Below are 19,171 nucleotides of genomic sequence, written 5' to 3'. Positions count from 1 at the left end.
CAAATCCAAATGCTTAACGCCGCCCGCTGATCAGCAATCATCTCTCAGCATAAGCTTGTCTTATTAGGCCCGCGGAACTGCCGAGTGTCGCAGTGGATAGCACACTACGGATGCCTGGCTGGCCATCGATGGCGGTCTTGGTGGTTGTTCATGGCACCAGGCTCGTGTCCAGCGTACGACGCACACCCGCCCCATAACCCGGTTGCCCGTTTGTGTTTCTAGCGGCGTCGCCCAATCTCTTGGAACTTTCTTGGAAAGCTTGAGTGGACGCCATTCCCGCACCACAGCTGCCGCCCTGCCCTCCAGCTAGCTGCCGCTGAAAGTTCGGCCTGCCCTGCTCCCAGGTGCGCCGAGCCGAGCCTGTCCAAACGACAACGGGCACCCAAAAGCTTCCGCTCCTGCTGATGAGTTGACGTTCGTTCGCAATGGCAACTTCCGTCAGAAACAGGCAATCTTCCAGAAACATGCGGCAGTGATGATCCGTTGAGCCATCAAAGCACATCCCGCCTCAGAAGAGCAAAGTCGAGGAAAATCACCACAAAACTTCCGTTCACTAGCCGTGCCAACAGCCGCTGATCGATGATAGTCGCTGGCAGTTCCTTATCTGCACCTGAACATCATCATCATGCCCCGTCTGCGATATGATCATCGGTCAGCGCGACTGTTTGCGTCTTGTCCCGAGCTTTCGCACTTCCAACCCCCTCCCGAGTACCACCACACCCAGGCCTGTCCAAATCCTCCTCCAGCCCACTCACACCTCACGTTATGCCACCTGCTTTTTCAACAAGGTACAAATCATCGACGGCCATGTGCTAATAGACCTAGAAGACGCGCGGGAAAAGGATACAACCCAACCATTAACTATTTCTCTCTTTGCTAACCTATGGCACCCAAGCAAACGGGGGGCTCACGGCTCAAACGGCATCTTGCGAACGGTTGTCAATCAAGATCCAGGTACCCAGCCGCTTAGACCCGACGGTACCACCATCTCAATCAAGAAGGTCGCAGAGAAAAAAAAAAAATGGATGCAGAGAAAAGAAAACCACACGGCACACTACAGGGCTCGCAACAATACCCGAGCCGAGAACGCCGACAGAAGGACGGGGAAAGACGATTACTATGCTTGCTACCTGGCTTTACGGGTGCTTACACAGCCTCACCGGCTGGGCGACGTGCCCCATCCGCCCCAAGTGGGCTCATCCCCTTCATTAACGCGACCAGCAAACCTTTGCCAAGTTGCCTGACGTTGCGCATTGGAACGATCCCGGGATGGAGTCGATCAAAAAGTTCCCCAGCCTTTCCCCAGTCGGTTCAGCCAAGACCTCCAAAAAGACCCCAAGAGCCAAGACTTTTACGAGGTGTCACAACCTCCAATTGTTCCAATTGCTGCTCCTGCTTTCCAACATTGGCTGGCCGCTGGCGATCCGAAAACAACCTTGAGGGGTGAAATAGAAATAAACGAGGCTCCGCTCTCGTCCTGTGCACGTTGCGTCGCTGGCTGCTTTCACTTGATCGACCATTCGACTCTTGATTCTGTGCCTGCTTGCCTGCTTGCCTGCTTGTACGCTTGCCTCGGGCCCCGTCTGAAGTCTCAGGCGCTTCTTCCCCCTGAGTGAGCCGTTATTACGTACGACATGACTGGCGTAGGAGGAAATTCTATACGACTGGTGGAGTCAACCTCTGCGCATAGCTACGGCCTACGCTCAGCTCCAGCGCTTGGCGATGTGTTCCAAGCTTCAAGACGATGGGGGCCGCGGCCTGAAGACGAACTTTTGAAATTTTCACCCTCGCCGGGTTCCTTTGTTAAAACTTATTGGCATGCAGGCGTGGCACGACCATCGCGAGCCATTCATGGGACCACATGTCCTGTCGTGTCTTCTCTACGCGTTCACTTGTGACCGTCCCCCATGGAGTCGCAAGTAGGTAAGTAGGTCGCAGCAGCTATGGAACCGGCGTGCGGCTCGAGGAGCCACATCGCGGGCATCAAGCATTGGCAAAAAGCATTGACCTCCCCAAGGATACGGGGTTGTCAAAAGTTCCAGCAAGGAAGGTCCACGAGGCATAGGAGACGCTCTCTCGAACGATGTGCTTTCCTGATCTGATTTGTCTTCAACGGCATGGGGGGCTACGCAAAAGTTCGTCGGTGTACAGACGGCCTGGGCCTGTTTTCCGTACACCATTGACTATTCTTGCAAGTCATGATCGCAAGATGTGGGCTGGTGGGTTTAAGCGTTCATGATCGTGACCGCAAAGTTGAAGTCGCGTATCAACGAGACTCTTGAAAGCTGTCCGTCAAGACTCGGCTTTTCTTCTTTCCAATCCTCCTCTCCTTAGAGCCTGTTTGATGGTCTTTGTCACACTACTATATGGCTATGATGCTCTCTATAGCTTCTAGGACCAGTATCGGCTAGCCCTGAATGGTTTCCTGCAATGTTGATTGTGGCCAAGACAGGCAAGCAGCAAGATCGTGTCATGGTTCACGTTCTGCAACGACGCTCCCGAAAACCCCAACATCAACCTATGGTCCTAGGCATATGTTCACGATGATATGAATAGCAAGGAACGTGAAGGAGCTCCAGAGGCTCGATCATGCAATGAGTGATAGAGAGAGAGAGAGAGTGAGTCCACGTTGTGTTGAATGGGTTGCTATAATGTATCCACGTTATGCCACCTCACCGCATTCCATCGTTTCTCTGCCAAAACTCAAACATAAACTCGTCCCAGGCGCTGAGAACTCGTCGTCATTAACACCACCCGTTTCGTATGAGTCTGGGTGTCTTGTTCTACCCAGTACCCTCAGAAAGATCACAGCATCATGGTTTGAAATATCACGGCCCATGACATATATTGCCTCCTCCATTCTAGGCGTCTGCGCAACGAAATCCTTTCTAGACACATCCTATCATCTGCAGCATCTGACCTTTATGAAGAAGGTCGCATCGCGGCCCAAGATCAAATCTTGTTGTGCTCTGGGCAGGTGACAAAAGGTTTCTACTACTCAAAAGGTCATGAACCACAACTCTCCGGAGGCTTGTCATGATGCCTAACCCCTCGTCCCCGCGGCCGCTTCCGTTCGCCAAAAGTTCCCACGCCTTGGCAGGTCGCAGTAACTACGGGGCCTACAGATTCACATTGCTTTGCCAGGGTGTGCCAAGTCAAGGCGCTCGTCACGATAGCATCAGGCAACCGGAGCAAGGGTATTACTAATTGTCGTCTGTTCTCATTAAAAGAACCGTCACAGGACGGATCCTTTGGTTGTTGTTGTGTGTGTGGTCTTGGTATGGTACAGCATCATCACCCAATGCCCGGCCCCCTTCCCCTTTCCTGTCCTATCCATGTCCTTTCCTCCTCCCCTCTCTCTCAAAGGCATAGCAAAAAAAAGGGACGCCAAAACTTTTTGTTGTTCATGCTTCCCCCCTTTCCCCTGTCCCATTCTCCCAGAGTTACCCCTTCCCACTTTGCCAAATATACAGGTTCTCTGCGTCACTACTCAACCCGAGGGCTGAGTTGTAAAGAGAGAAGCGTCGTTGCGCGCCATGGCTGTCCACAAAAAATACGGACATATGCCACGAGCGCACCAGATGCAAATGCTAGAAACGCGTACGGCATAACAAAAACATAAGAAATATTGGTGTACAGGAAACGGTGTGAGAAATCCACGCCCTTGCCCTGTGAACTCCTTGCAAAAGAAAAGAAGTGGGATGTAACTTTTCTCTTCCCTTTCTCGTCGGTATCGTTCCGATAGTCGTGAGAGCACTAGTGTCATGGTAAGACTGATAATGAGGATGTTGGTGTGAGGGTGATGTGTGTCGTAGTTGATTGGAGGTGCTTGACCTCCATCATCGGCATAAGGTTGTAATGGAGCAAGTATTTGCTTCGTGTTCGTCGGCATTGTCAGTCGGTAGCCGCGATGAGGCTCTCGAAGGTATAAAGCATCTCAGCCGCCGCCGACCACGTTCCGAGCTTAGTGAGGGTCAGATTTAAGCAGTGGCCTGGGAAGCTCCACGGCCACGGACGCTGCCGCGGCCACGAGCCTGGCCTCCGGTGAAGTTTCCACGGGCGTTGCCCTGGCTGCCGGAGCGGTTGCCCTCGAAGCCACCACGGCCACGGCCGCCGGTGGCGTTGCCGCGACCACCTGCAGAGTAGTTGGCGCCACCGTAGGCGGTAGCCTTGGGGCGGCGGGGCTCGACAACGATGTTCTCGCCGTTGACGATGTGGGGGTTGGCAGCAGCGGCAGCCTGGTAGCCGGCAGGGGTGGCGAACTCCACGAAGGCGCAGTTCTGGTTGTTCGTTAGTAACAAGCTTTCGCCGACAAGACGCAACGATTTTATACACACCTTCTGACGGTTGATGTCGAAGTAAGTCAGCTCACCGTGGTTGTTCAAGGCCGCACGCAGGTCCTCCGCCTTGACCTTGTCGGTGACGTACTTGACGTAACCCAACGTACCGTTGTCGGCGGGAGCCTGGGAGATGGACTGAGGGCGGTTCTGGCGCTTGGAGTCGGCGCCGACGGACTGCCACTCGGCAGAGGGAGAGGACTCCTTCGCGGCGGGCGCCTCGGGCTCCTTAGCGGCGGGGGCAGCGGCGGGCTCCTTCGTGGCGGGGGCGGCGGCAGCAGCAGGAGCAGGGGCGGGAGCCTTGGCCTGAGCAGGAGCAGGAGGAGTGGCAGTCTTGGGGAGAGGAACGGCGGCCTTCGGCCCGACGGCAGCAGCGGCACGGCTGGCCCAAGACATGGGCTTCATGGGGACGGGAGCGGGAGCGGGAGCAGGCTTCTCGGCCTCGGCAGCGGGCGGCTTGCTGGGCGCCGCGACAGGGGTAGGTGAGGGGTCGGCGGGCTTCTCGGGCATCTTGATATCCTCCTCAGCAATCTCCTTCGCGGTGACCTCAGGGTCGACGGTGGGCTCCTCGACCTTGGTCTCGGGGGCCTTGACAGGCTCGGGGGCAGGGGCCTCGACATCGCCGTTGGAGGAAGCGGCATCCTGGGGAACCGCGACCTCCTCCAGTCTCTTGTCGACGACGCTGGGGTCAATGGCGGGAGCGGGAGCCTCCTCAGGGGTCTGCTCGACGACGGGCTCCTCAGGCTTAGCAGCCTCGACAACCTCCTCAGCCGCGGCCTGCTCCTCGGGCTGGGCCTCGGCCTCAGCGACGGCCTCCTCCTCGTCCTCGTCGTTGATGTACCTCAGGATGTCGTTGACGACGAAGTAGCCGGACGGTTGAGGGGCAAGGACGAAGGTCTGAACAAACTTCTTGGGCTCCGCGGACTTGATGGAGCTCTCACCGATGACCTGGATGACGATGTTGTCGAAGGAGGCTTGGGAGTCGACGTTCGTGATTCGGACCTTGCTGTTCTGGAAGTCGAGGGACTTGATTCTCTCCTGGATAGCCTGTGGAAGAAAGTCAGTAGCCAATCATCACGTGGTGGGCGTGGGATAAGTGACGTACTTGTCTGCCGACGGAAACATTCGCGACCTCAGCCTCCATTCCGTAAACGAATTGGGAGCGCTTTCCATAGAACAGCTGCAAGTGAAAAGAGTTAGCATTGCGGATCCGTCGCAAGCGCGGTTGATGGAGTGCCTACGTGAAGCTTATCCGGGTTCTTGCTCAGAGTGGTGTAGTACTGCTCTACGAAGTACCAGCCAACCTCATCCTTGCTAAGGTTGTTGTTGTTACCGGCCGATGCGGCGGCATCGTTCGTAGCGGTGGGGCCTGGAGATGTTTGTTCGACAGCGTGCTTGAACTGGTCCGGATAGGTGTAGTTACCGTTGGTTGCCATGATTGCTTTATGTGTGTGTGAATCTAGAGTTTGACGGCGCAATCGGACCGGAGGAGAGGTGGTCGACGGAGATTATGGTGGGAGGACAGCAGGCGCGAGGGCGAGGCTCGAAGGTTCTGCGGGGCTGCTCGCTTGTTTGCGGGGAGGTCGTTCGCAACGGAATGGCGGATAGGAAAAGACCTGTTTGTTGGTTGACGAGATGTTAGATGTGTGCGGATGGACGGCGCCAATGGTAGGAAGAGGAGATGACGATGGCTCGACAGGAAGGAGCTGAGGGGGGCCAGAGAGGTGGTGGGATAGTGGTGTTCGGCGTACCTCTAATGCGACGGGTCGTAAAGGAAACGCTCAGAACTGACTCGAAGAGAGGTGATGACGGAAACGAGGAGGCCCGGAAAAAGGGTTTTGACGATGGTGCGAGGGGCGGGCTGGAGCGAAGAATCGAGACGCGTGACGGACAGGAAAGCGATGAGCGGAGATAACGTAGCTGGGCGACGTGTGGATGGATGATGGGTGGGAGGGAAGAGGGAAGAAAAAATGAATGTGTACCGTTCGGGACAACCTGGGATAAAACCTAGTTCAGAGAGTGGGTTTTTCGTGTGTGTCTCTGTTTTGAGGTGGGAAATATCTCTCGTCGTCGGGGAGGGTGAGGGGCGACTTAAAGCGGAGTCGTGGTGGAAGAAGTTGCCGTTGAGGTGGAAAGTGGAGGTTTTATTTTTTGCTTCGTTTGCAAAGTGTCGTGAGGAAGGAACAGCTTTTTGGTGGCCTTCCGACTGGACCAGGCGCAACAGGTAGAGATCTCTTGAGTTGGTTGGCGCAGGGCAAGCCGCAGGCAAGAAAAAAAAAACACACGCACACACAATTGCAGGCAGATCACGGCGTGCCCTGTGCTCTCAGGGCCACCGGCGTGGACCGGCCTAGTCTGCCTTTAGCACCGCGGCACCTCACCTCAGGGCCTGCACCGGTTTGCCTTGGAGCTGGATGGCCCGTCCAAGTGGGGCTGACGTGCACTGATCCCGATACTTTGGGAAGCTTGCTGGCTACCTGGACCCCAGGCAACATTTTGCTGCTGCATCATGTAGTCGGTCGACCATCGAGGTAGCGGGTTGGAAGAAACCTTAGATAAGCAGCGTAGCACGCAAACCGAGCTCTTGGCTGAGCTCCCCAGCTTCGCCAGGAAGTATGCCATCATCATCCAAAAGCAGCCGACAACTGCCATTGAGCCATGTCTTGGCCGTCTACATGGCTGCAACTTCGCAATCCGCATCTTGGCTTTCTTCTCCCTGCACGTCACTCCTTTTCTGCCATCCTCTGCTGCCTACCAGCTCGCCTCACTGCTGGACACTCAGCTGCTGGGGTGTTGTTACAAGGTACCGAGGTAAGGCAGGGAGACGGGGCTAAGCAGCAAGTCAGACGCCAAAGCGGACTTATCCTTTGTTCTAATTACATACTCGTGCGACACGCTGCCTTCATCTTCCAAAGTGTTTGTCTATGCCTATGCAATCGTAGTAATACAATGGTGTTTTCTTTCTTGATTCCACTCCAAGCTTGACTCTACCCACATTTTAATCGGTCCATCCAAAAACCTCACTCACGGCTAGGGTGTTGGACCTGACACCGATAAGCGTGATGACGAGCGCAACGAGATCAATGATGAGAAGAAGTGTTGACGCCATCATGAAGCGAGGGCTGAACACTCTGTACAGCATGAGATGTCTCCTGAGCCAGCCGGCCCACATCATTGTCGCCAGAGACTCGACCGCGAAGTAGGCAATGAAGATACCCAGAGCCCGGCTGACGCTCTCAAGGATGCCCTTCCTCTTGGGACCGACCTTCCAGAGCACGATGAGAGGAACAGCGACGACAGCGATGATCTGGCCGCCGAAAGTGTTGAGGGCGACGACGATAGGGGACCAGGGGTATCGGATAGAGAACAGTGGAATGAAAGCGCTGTCCCACTGGATGCTGCTGAGGGCAGCCTGGTGACCCGTCCTGAAGAAGCCGTAGTTGCCGAGGACGCCCAACATGACGGGGCCAATGGCCTCCGTCGTAAGGTTGTTCAGGTCGAGGATCTCACTGAGAGCCATGATTTGCCAGAACAATAGTGCCAGAGCACCACCTCCCATGGGCTTGGAGAGTAGGATGCAGGCCCCTACGATGTTCATAGGGAGGAGAAGGTATCTGGCACCGTTGGTGTTGCCGTAGCCGAGGACCGTGATCTGAGTGTTGCCGTTCTTGCCAGGCGTCGTGAGGATGGAAACCAAGGGCGGTGCCCACACAAACGCAGTGGTTCCAGCGACAAACACCAAAGCGAGAATGACTTGCGCGAGGTACACTCCTGCCGTCTTGATAGCCTGAGCAGGCAAGCCGGGGATCCATTCGTTGTTGTCAGCGGCATCGAGTACCCAGTAGGCAGCCGACATGAACAGGCCGATGCGGTAGACGTAGCCAATCCAAGCAGGCGCAAGTCCCTCCCAAGACCTAGAGGGTAGGAGAAATGACTTGATGATGGAGGGCAGGATGAGAGCAACAGCAAAGGGGATAGCCAACTGCCAAGTGGCCGAGGTTGACGACGTCGCCGAGGCGTAGTACGTAGAAGTGCAGTACGGCATCTGCTCCTCTCGGCAAAGCTTCGAGAAGGACGCGACTCTGCCCAGGACGACGAAAACAACAGAGTGGTAGATTGCCATCGTGCGCTCTCTCATGGTAGGCACCGAGAACGCGGCCATAACGTTCGCCACGCCAAAGGTGGTGATGAAGAAGAGAAGGATTGAGTCTTCCCAAATGGTGTAAGAGTTCGAGGCAAAGCCAATCGACTGGCTGACAGTGAAGGTCGCCGCAAGCCAGCCCCAGACATTGTTAGGCATGAGGTTCAAGACGGTCTTGCCAAGGCCTGACAGCGAGAAGAGGACACCGATGGCACTTGTGAAAGCAGCACCTGCGATGGCGTAGATGAGGTCGTCGGGCGTGGTGAAGATGGAGTAGACAGTTCCAGCTAGGGCACCGGGAACGGCGCCGAGAATGGCAGTGAGGACGATTTTCTTGTGGGCAGTCTTGTACGATGCGGCGGAGTCGGGCTTGACTCCCTGAAGCTCCAGCTTCTTCTCTGCCAAGTCGAGCTCGAGATCGTCGAGGACGGCGAAATCCTCCTCGTCGTCGCGGGAGGCGTAGACCAGGAGGGTTACGACGCCAGCAGCCATCACAACGATACCGGTGACCATCTTGGGCACATCGAAGCGGGCCCAAAGGTCCTTGCAGATTCGCAGAGTCTCCTCCTGGAACATGTTGAAAAAGCCGTATGCCTCTTGGTAAGACTTCCACTGCCAGGAGCGATCGGCCTTCTTCCAGAGCTGTGACACCTGGCTCGCGGTAGCACTCTTGGTCTGGTCAATGCCACGAGCGGCGAAGTACGAGTCTTGGTAACGCTGGATTCCGGCAGCCGTCATCCGGGACACAGCCGCAAGGTTGTTCCAGTTGTTGCCTTTCCTGCCAGCGAATGCCTCCTCGATGGGGCCTCCCAGATTGTTATACGGGATGGGAATGCCCATGAGGAGCGCCAGGGTCGGTACGAGGTCGATCTGGTTGACTGGCCTAATCTTCGCCGTGCTGGGTGGCTCTTTGAACTCGGGCTTGGTGCGGCCAAAGAACGGGCGCTTGGAGTACATCCACAGCGCCGCTTCGACCTCATCGTCGCTCTCTCCACCGTGGTCGCCCTTGCTATCCATACCGTGGTCTCCCATGACGACGAGGAGGGTGTCATCGTCGATCTCGGCAGCAAGCTGGCGGATGAAAGTATCCATCTGCTGGAGCTTGGCTGTCATCGCCGGGTGGTTCGGTCCGTATCGGTGTCCCGCATGGTCAACGCCCAGCAAGTGGCCAATGAGAAAATCCCACTTGCCCTTCTCCTCCTTCTTGAGGAGAGGGAAGAGGTGGTCAATCACGCCGTTGTCAACCGTGTGCAGGTCCCAAACGTTGAAGCTGTCGTAAGCCTTGCTTACATTCGCCTCGAAGTAGCCAGGGAACAGCGACAGCCAAGTGTCGTCTCCAAGGTGCACAATCTTTTTATCAGCGTCCTTCAACTGCATAAGCAGATTGTCCTCGTCGATAGCGTTGCCACCGAAGCTGCTGCCAATGTCGATGAATGTCGGAAGTGTGCCGGTGGTCAGGCCCTTCAGCCGCTGGAGTGTTGCTGTCGGCGGGTCGGCGATGAAGGGCCGCAGGAAAGCGTTCTCGGGGGACTTGACCGCCGTCTCATGCAAGAAGGGGAATGCATTGTGAAACGGGGCGTTGTCGTCTACAGGCACCGTAAAGTCGTATCGCAGCGCGTCGATGAGAATAACGACCGTCTTGTCAAATGACTTTGGGTGCCAGCAACCGCCCTCGACAGTCCCCTGGCCCTTCCAGCTCGACACCAGGTCCAGAGGCGGCGCCGTGCAGTTGGACTTCTCGTCCAGCACCAGCCGCGTCAAGAGGAAGCCGCTCGTGAAGAAGATGATGCCGACGGCGTGTAGCAGCAGCATCCAGGTCCAGAAGCCAACGGTCCACCACCACCTGCGCTCGTACGCGTCCTTGCGCCGGGCCTCAAAGACCTCCCGCTGCTTCTCCAGCAACGCCAACCTCTCCTTCTCGGCCTGTATCTCCTCAGGCGTCCGACTTGCCTCCTCGAGCTCCTTCTGCTTCTTTGCTCGGGCGTATTGCTCGGCGATCGCCTTGTAATCGGCGGCCGGCGGTCCGGCCGCTTTCGATTTCGGAGTCTTTTGTTGCTGGGGCATCGTGGGACAGGTTCGGATGAACTCGGCTGATTGGTTGGTGTACAAATAGAAAAGGGGAAAAGGAAAAGAAAAGGGATGCGAATCAAGGTTGGCACGCGCTGGCCATTGGACTACGGGAAGCTGGAGCAGCCCCGGTTGGAAGCGTTGTTGTATGCTGCTTGTTGACGCGCAGCTTGGGGGAGAGGTGTCGACTTGCTGAAGAGCTCAAAATTCCAGGTGCATTATGTTCCGGGCGGCCGTACCGGCAGTGACGCGGGTCCAGCTTTGGTGGGGCGGACGGCGTTCCTCAGGGACCAAGGATCTTGCACCTCGGCGACGAACCAGTGAGAGGCCCCGGATTGAAGGTCATCAAGGTGCGGCACTCCCGTTACACTACAGCGCACGATAGCTTCTCCAGTCGATGTCAAGCGATTTCGAATTTAATTTGGGAATGGGAATTGATCAATCATTTTCTATCTCGCCATACATCGGCTGTGAGAAAAGCAACAGAAATCCCAGGTGGTTTTGGTGGTTCTGTGTGTTACTGATAAGCTCAGGTGAGGCCAATTCGTCGCATAGTCATGCTTTTCTAGGCTGCAAAGGCCAACACCCAACGTGGCCGAGGGATACGGGATGCGTGTAATGAACTGAGGACGTGATCCGCCCCCTTTCAAGATGTGCGTGGTTGTGTGTCTATGCTTGCACAATGAATTACTAGGAGGCCTCTTGGGCATGGTTCACCGCCTGGAGTCGCGATGCCTGTGACTGTGATAATCACGATCCCTATCCCTCTCCAGGTCTCTGTCCCGATGCGAGTAACGATCTCTGTCCCCGCGATCCCTTTCTCTGTCCCGGTCTCGCTCGTCCCTATAGCTCTCTCCCCTCCGCTCCTTGCGCTCGGTACGTCGCTTCTCCTCGTCTCGACGGTACTCGTCCAGTCTCGGCCGGCTACTCTTCTTCTTCCCGCCGTGGTTCCACTGGCCCAGATCCTCCGCGCCTTCTAGCTTCTTCGCGCCGAGGCCGAGCTGATTCTGGCGCCTCTCCGTCGGCCTCTTCTTATTTGGGCCCCGCATTTTGCCATCCCATCCCATGCCGCGCAGCAGTGCCGCGCCAAACTCTCCGTCGGGAATCGCATCGTAGTCTGCGAGCGTCGAATCCTCGCCCACATGTTTCAGATCAGCGAGGTATGCGTCTTCCTCGGTCGCCTCAATGACCATCTCCTCCTCGGGCCGCTTCTTCCCCAGAAGAGCGTCCATTGCATCGTCGTCTGCTGTTCTCGGGGCCTGTTTGACTTGCGCCTCCTCAGACCGCCTGTCGTCTTCCTCGCGCTGTCGAGAATCGTTCTCAGTCGCCTCCTCGCTGGTCTTGCGCTTCTTGACGGTCAGGCCCCATTGTATCTCCTTGTCCGCGTCTGCCGGTTCCGTCTCAGCATCCTGCTTGCTTTCGCGCTGTGCTTGCGCCTCGGCTGGCAGCAGATTCTTCCCGCCTCTTCGCCCGCGCAGCTCGTCCTTCCAGTTACGGTTGCTCTGGCTCTTGATGACCAACTCGCGAGGCCTCTTCTCCTTCTTCTCCCTCTCGCCCCCGAATTCTGTGATGGCCTCGTGCCGCCCGCGGTGGTCGCGCTCGCCGTCCGAATCCGAGTCGAAGCCGTGGTTCAGCGCATTCGTACGCGATCTCTTGCCCAGTGATGACGGAGGTTCTGGCCGTGAGGATTTCTTGTTGTTTTGGGATTTCGAGGCTGACGAGCCGCCGAAGCTGATCGCGATCCTTGGCGCCTTTGAGCTGTCGGACATGGTTGCTGGCAGCGGGTGGCCGGATCTTTTTTGGGCCTTTCTGGAGTGGGTTGTTGGTGTTGAAGGCTGGTTCACAAAAGCGCACTGGCTCAGGTTCAACTTTCTCGGGAGGTACGTCAACATGCAGTGATGCGGGTCGGTGTCTTATGTAAGGTGGGGCCCTTTTTACAGCAGATCATCTACAACGAAACAGGACAGCTCTATCTAGTGTCATGCCACTACTCGTTACGCCTCCTCTACTTCTTTAACCATGTAACGCTACATTCCTCGCAATGATTTTGTTATTTTTGGTCAGCCTGCTTAGAAGGCAAAGACCTGGTCCTCGAGCTTGCTGACGGGGCGAGCCTTCTTGAAACCTAGGCTCTCCGTAGCCTTCTTGAGACCGCTGACCATGGGCGGGGGGCCGCAGAGCAGGATCTTGACGTCGTCGGCCGGCTTGGGCAGGAGCTCCTATGATGCTTATTAGTTCTGCCGGTGGCATCAGACACGGCAAGGCAACTTACGGTGATCATGTCGGCGGTGACGTAGCCAACACCACCGGTCCAGCCCTGAGGGGGCTTGTCCAGAACGTAGTGCACGCGGAAGCCGCTGTCCTCATTGGCGAGAGCATCGAGGTCCTCCTTGAGGAGAATGTCCTGGGGCGTGACGTTGGCGAAGATGAGGTCGATCTGGGTCTTGTCACCTGCGGCACGGCCACGAATGACGGCACGGATGATCTGGAGCATAGGGGTGATACCGGTACCTCCGGCGATCATGCCAAAGTGACGGACCATGTTCGGGGTGTAGACGAAGGCACCCTTGGGACCCTTGACCTTGAGCGTCTGGCCAACCTTGAGAGAGGCCATGTGCTTGGAGATGTTGCCGGTGGGGTAGGACTTGATCAGGAGGTCAAAGTAGCCGGGCTGGTGGTCGCCAGAGATGGGGGTGTAGGAGCGCACGATCTCCTTGGAGGTGCCATCGGGCTGGGGGCAGTTGGCGCCGATGGAGATGTGCTGGCCGATAGGAAGGCCAAGAACACTCTTCTCGGAGGGGAGGCCGAAGCGGTAGCTAAGGAAGCTGTTAACTACATGGCCCAGCTCCGGGCGATTGCGGCGACTTACATGGCAGTGTTGTGGGAGAGGATGGTCTTCTCCTTGAGCTCAAAGTCTTGGAAGGCATCCGGCTTGAGGACCTTCTTGATTTCTGCGCGGGGTAGGGTCAGCGAGGCAATTCCGAGCAGCTCCGAGAGGGCCCGAACGTACGCATAGAGTTGAACTTCCACGCAGCGAGCGCAAGCGTCAGGGGAATGGCGTAAATGAGCCATTCGCTCTTGACAATCGTCACCCCAAGGACGAGAAGTCCGGCGGGGATGTAGATGTTGTCGAAGTAGGCACGGGAGGTCAGCGAGTCGGCCATCTTGAAGTCGGTGGCGGTTCCGGGAGCTGTCGGCTCCACAGGAGGTGTACGGGGAAGCTAGCTCGGGGGGGGCCTCGATCTGATCTGGAGAAGAAAAGGACACAGTCAGTTTCACATATCTTTGGGCCTCGGGCAAGGTCGAGGGCGTGCACTGACTGAGAGGACAGCTGCGGTGACAGAGCTGTCGCGGTCAATTGAGTGAAAGGGGGACGCGGAGCGGAAGGTAGTCAGGGTGTGCGAGCGTGCAACCAGATATCGTAAGATCGCGATGTGGGACAGCCCCTCCACCAATTTTCTGTTGAGTTGCCGAGTTTCTGCCAGCCCTCCAACGGCGGGCGGTCAAGCCTTTTTCGCAGCGATTGCGAGCGTCGGCGGTGCGGAGGCCGGAGACGGGACGCGACTTTGAACCGGATTTGGCAAAATAATCCGACCACTTTGCAGTGGCCGCCCCCGATCTCGGGTTCGCGAAACCTTGAGATGCGTCAGTGGCTTGCAGCTTCGGTACCGCAAAAATACGTGGCTGTGCAAGCTATGCGAGTGGCTTGGCTTGACGACTTCAGCCACACCCAGCGCGACGCCACATTACCCCAGGTCAGAGGCGCGATCAACATGAAGATCAACACGGCTGGCAGAACCGAAGACGCCGAGCTGCAGGAGCTCATCCTCTCTTAATCCATCGTCGTACTCGCCTCGATGCTAATCACATATGATATTAGGCACATCCGAGGTTCAGCATTCATGACATCATAATCATGTTCTGCAATCCCTTGCGAATCACCGCTCCAAAGAAGCCAGTACGAGAGCCAATGTCTGCGCATTGCACGATAATTCCCGGGCAAACCAACGACCGGCCCTGTTCAACTGTGGCATAATTGCTGATTTCCACTGAGCCCCAGGCCGCAGGGCAGATTGCGGAGAGTCTCGGCACACCCGCCGAATGGTGAAATCAGATATGTCAAGCTGCTGCATGCAAGTTGGCTGGCGCAGGGGACGGCGGCGTCAGAGTTCCGCGAGGTTGCCACTGAAGCCTCCAAAGTCGAGCTGTCAACTGCATTTCGAAGGTCGAGAAAAGTCAATTGCACATGGAAGCTGCCTTGCTAATGTCCTGCCCGGACCCGAGGATCCGGTCCGTTCGAGCTACCATTGAAGGAGTACAGTAGCTCGTTGGCATTAGCCCGGCGCGAGTCGCCAGTCGACTAGGTGTCGATCGATTGAAAGCGCACTCATCGAGCCGTGACATCACCATGGCTGTTGACGCGACAGTGACACGAAAGTCGGAACCCGTCCCTAGCGGCAAGCAGCTAGGCATTCTAGTGACGGACGCCGGCAGCACGGAAGCATAAGAGGATTCAGGCTGGAATGCTGCTGCTACAGGTATGCAAGACATACCGCGTGGGTTGTTGGTGAGGGATTCGTACGAGACGGGGGAGTCGGCCGGAAACATAGCTTGGAACCGACAAGCGTTCCACGCGTAGGAGTGTGGTGGCATTCTGCAACGAATCCAACCAATGACACCTTTTGTTCCCAGTGAAGAGCATCTGTCGACGATTTGGACTGGAAACGGGGTAAAATAAACTCAGTTTGAGGTAGGACGGCACCGTCGTACGGGCAAGACAACGAGTCGAGCTGCGTGGGATTAATAGGTCTTGGCCGATAGCGGTTGTTGAATGAGACCGGCCGAACAGACGAGCGGTCCCGGATGTCTACGGCAGCCTGCAGGGCTCACTGGGTTAAAATTCAGAAATTACCTAATACAGATAAACCCTAAGGCTATAGCTATATTACTATATAAGCCTAAGTGAGCTATAAATGATTAAATATAGATATAGATTTAGGCGTATAGCTAAGTAAGTATATATTAAAATATTCTATACTTTTATGTAGTTTTATATAAGATTATATAGATCTATTATATTTTATCTATAGCTATATTAATATATAGAGCATTAATAAGTACTATATAGTATACTATATACTACATAGTATACTATAATACTATAAATTATAATATATATTACTACTACATTATAAGTAGTTATAATATAATTATAATACTAAAATTTAACTTATAGTATACTATATATCATAACTATATATAGTAGTTATATACTATAAGTACTATAAATTATACTATTATAAGTATTTACTAATATATATTATATTTAATATATAATAATAACTTAATATAAAGAGTAACTATAGTTAATATTTGCTATTTAATTTAATCTAATTTATATTTAATCTCTTCTTATGAATCTAAGTTTTCTTAAGAATCTAATATAGAAGTATTAATATTTTCTATATTTTCTCCTTTTATAACTTTTTCTACAACTCCTTCTAACTCTGCTATATATAGCTTTTCTTCTTCTATATTTATATTAAATAGATCACTATAATTTTTGAGTTTAATACTTATATTTTCTATAATATTAATTTTCTAGCTTTTTAGTAATACTAACTACTTTTTAGTATTATTTTTTAAATTAGTATATTTTTTAGTAATAATATTACTAAGTTAGTTAAAATTATACTTTATTATAGAAGAAGTAGAAGCTATAGCTAAATACTTTCTAACTAAAATAGTTAAAATAAGATATTTAGAGTAATTTAGCTTTTATTAAACTAAAAGATCTATCTATAAATTATATTAATAAGTAGTTACATAATAAAAATAATAATATAATAAAAGAATATTTAAATAAATATTTATTTTATTATCTTCTATTATATATTTAGTATAATATATAATCTTATTTTCTTAAGATTTTTTAGTTTCTTCTTTTTAATTTTGTAAGGGGCTGGCCCCTAGGCTTGTTCAACGTAGAGGTGCCGTCGATTGACTATTCTAAGCTGAAGAAGGAAGAAAGGACTTTACAGGGATAGGCACCTAACAGCGGTGAAGCAGGCCGGGTTAGGCGGCGTACTGCGGCAGAATAGTGGGTCCAACGGAGCCGGATCTCGGTAACTGCTCCGGCGAAGCCGGAGATATCAATCCGGGCTCTAGCCCGTGACAAATTTTAAGAAAAAGTCAACTATTAAACTTAAGTTTAGGTTTAAAGTATAGATTATTATAAAGAGAACTATTAAGTTTAATAGTAGATAAATTTATAATAAATCTATTACTATTAAACCTGTTAATACTAAATTTTATATTATTTTTAGATTTAAAAAGGTTATCCTTTTTTGAAAAGAAATATACTTATTAATAGATCTAATATAATAAGAGCTTCCTTTAAGTTATAAAGAAGTTATAACTTTTTATTTTAAACTAAATTATAACTAACTAATCTAACTAATCTTAGTTACTAAATAAAGAATAAATAGCTTTAACTATATAAAGTATATAATTAGTTTTACTTATTTATAATATATATAAATCTTATACTTATTATAATATTACTATAATATTACTATAATATTACTATAGTATTATTATAATACTACTATAATATATATAATATTTAAATATTATATTATACTATTAAAGTATATTATATATAATTTATAATAGTATATATAAATATTATAGTTATAAGCTAACTACTCTTACTACTATTTAGTTAATTAGAAACCTTAAAAAACTAGAAACCCTCACTAAATTAAATATTTACTAGCCCTCCTACCCACACTAGTGTAGCCCTATACGCCTCAGCAATTTTGACCTAGTGAGCCCTGCAGGCTGCCGTAATGTCCCCGCTTTTGGCGCCATGTCAGGTCGTTCAATGCGCCCGTCGGGATTGGGAACGGGGGGGCCGTGCCTGTGGTGGAAGGGGGAAACGTGCCAGAGATGCGGTGTCTCTGAACTCAGTACGGATACACTTGTACGCTTGGTTGTCGCGAACAGAACACGGGGTGTCATTCGTACGAGATGGTGAATCCCATGCCGCACTATTGTCGAGAGCGAGTCGTGTCTTCGTGCGCGTGCATATGGCTCTTATCTCCTATGTCCCCTTGATCTGCAGCTAGAGAGAGACCCTGAGAGCCCTGAGGAGTTGGGACCAAGGTAAGTCGGATGGATATTTGATGGATAACTCGTGCCGCGTCCAGGGCAGCTAACGCGCACAAGTCCGGCTCATTTCCAGAAACACCGGGGCACTCTTTTGATTAAATGCGCTTGGCTGAGGCGGACGAGCGAGCGACGCGACGCGGCCTGGAGGATGGAATTGCGCTCTCAACTCGAGGCGAGAGCTCCTTGCGAGGAGAGGATTTGGCGAGCGAGTGGCGCATAATTCTGCGGCAGTGGCTTTTCCCATCAATGATCCCTGGTCCTGTCGGCGATCAGAGACAAGTCACAATCCTGTCAAGTTGCCTCCCAGTCCACACTGAAGCGAACCCCCCAAATTCCTCATCCTCCTCCCCCGTGCCCCCCAAATTTGGCCGATGCGGGTTGGTTTCACATTTTTCTCGTAGGCTTGGTCGTTCAGACGATCGCGTTGCCGCTGGGCATCCCATTCCTTGGACTTGGGAAATTGGGGGTTCGCTGTGCGCATCCTTGGTGTTCCGCAGAGGGACGTGCTACCGTACCCTTTTTTTCTTGCCCTTCCCACGCTCACGGTTTTACATGTCTGAGCCAAGTTGGAACCGGTCTCATGGCATGATGACATTTGACGTTGACGTTTGGCAGCCACACCGATAGCTCCGGCTGACTGATGTCTTGTGTGTCTTGTGTCTGTCGTCGGTTGTTGTGCCGACATTCTTGTCTCTCGTGCTCGTTCTCGGTACGGCGGCATGCGGCATATCACAGCACTGGAAAAAGCGCCCTTGACTTCTTGGAGACTCTTGCATCTGTATGAGCACAGAAATGGTCGGTCGGTGCGTGCTGCAAGCCGTGGACAAATGAAGGGTCCCCCAAGACCCCTCCTCGTATCCGTATAAAACGGGGCTGACAGGCGGCCCGGGCAAAGAGGGCATGGGATTTTGTGAGCGTCTGCCTTCTTACATCTCACTCCCTGGCATTAAAAGTCTATTCAGAGACACGAGATCTCGGTGCTCGCGGCTGTTGCCAACTGAGAAATCGCCGAGCGTACGTAGACCAAGATTCAACGCAGGGCGCGGATGAGGCCGTAGCCGGGACTCTCGGCGGCTGAGAGAAGGAAGGAATGGGACAGATGCAAAAGAGGATATAGAATACATGTTAGTCCGTACATAGTCGTCAAAATTGAGGCAATCTTGGAGACGTCGAGGTTGGCCGGGGCCTCCCCCATTTCGCCAGATATTGAAAGTGGCTTGAAACGACCCTTATTTTCGGACAGACCGGGCTCTTAGTTTCTCCACGGGGGCCCGGGAGGCTCAAAAGTCGGCGAAAAGCAACACTCGGTAATGTCATGGAAGAAAGAAGAATGAAAGTAGCGAGAGAAAAATGAAAGTAGGGTGGGGGATCCCTCGCTATCAAATCAATCGGTGATCGCGATGGAGAGTGAAAATCAGAGGTGAAGGACGAAGGGGCCTTCCAAGAGCGACCA

The 19,171-nt window shown here is 52.9% G+C and overlaps 4 protein-coding genes across 4 annotated transcripts; all 4 read right to left on the bottom strand.

Annotated features, from left to right (window-relative positions):
- Positions 1–3,980: 3,980 nt before the first annotated feature.
- Positions 3,981–5,773, bottom strand: nxt3 (putative G3BP-like protein; the record flags this gene model as incomplete). The annotated part of the gene is made up of 5 exons (XM_032034454.1): positions 3,981–4,280; positions 4,338–5,384; positions 5,443–5,517; positions 5,579–5,706; positions 5,761–5,773. The coding sequence occupies 5 exons, from the start codon at positions 5,771–5,773 to the stop codon at positions 3,981–3,983; spliced, it is 1,563 nt and encodes a 520-aa protein (XP_031886510.1).
- Positions 5,774–7,335: 1,562 nt separating this feature from the next.
- On the bottom strand, positions 7,336–10,542 carry GPI13 (GPI ethanolamine phosphate transferase 3; the record flags this gene model as incomplete). Its single annotated transcript, XM_032034452.1, has 1 exon — positions 7,336–10,542. The coding sequence occupies one exon, from the start codon at positions 10,540–10,542 to the stop codon at positions 7,336–7,338; it is 3,207 nt and encodes a 1,068-aa protein (XP_031886508.1).
- A 716-nt stretch (positions 10,543–11,258) lies between these two features.
- On the bottom strand, positions 11,259–12,314 carry SPP2 (Pre-mRNA-splicing factor SPP2; the record flags this gene model as incomplete). The annotated part of the gene is made up of 1 exon (XM_032034450.1): positions 11,259–12,314. One exon carries the CDS (start codon positions 12,312–12,314, stop codon positions 11,259–11,261), a length of 1,056 nt encoding a protein of 351 aa, XP_031886326.1.
- Positions 12,315–12,614: 300 nt separating this feature from the next.
- CBR1-0 (NADH-cytochrome b5 reductase 1) lies at positions 12,615–13,709 on the bottom strand (the record flags this gene model as incomplete). The annotated part of the gene is made up of 4 exons (XM_032034449.1): positions 12,615–12,764; positions 12,818–13,361; positions 13,415–13,496; positions 13,556–13,709. The coding sequence occupies 4 exons, from the start codon at positions 13,707–13,709 to the stop codon at positions 12,615–12,617; spliced, it is 930 nt and encodes a 309-aa protein (XP_031886327.1).
- Between the last annotated feature and the right edge of the window lie 5,462 nt (positions 13,710–19,171).

Source organism: Colletotrichum fructicola (genome assembly GCF_000319635.2).
Source record: "Colletotrichum fructicola Nara gc5 chromosome Unknown KSG_Nara_v1_contig01, whole genome shotgun sequence".
NCBI classification, from domain to species: domain Eukaryota; kingdom Fungi; phylum Ascomycota; class Sordariomycetes; order Glomerellales; family Glomerellaceae; genus Colletotrichum; species Colletotrichum fructicola.
This window is presented reverse-complemented; position numbering and strand designations above follow the sequence as displayed.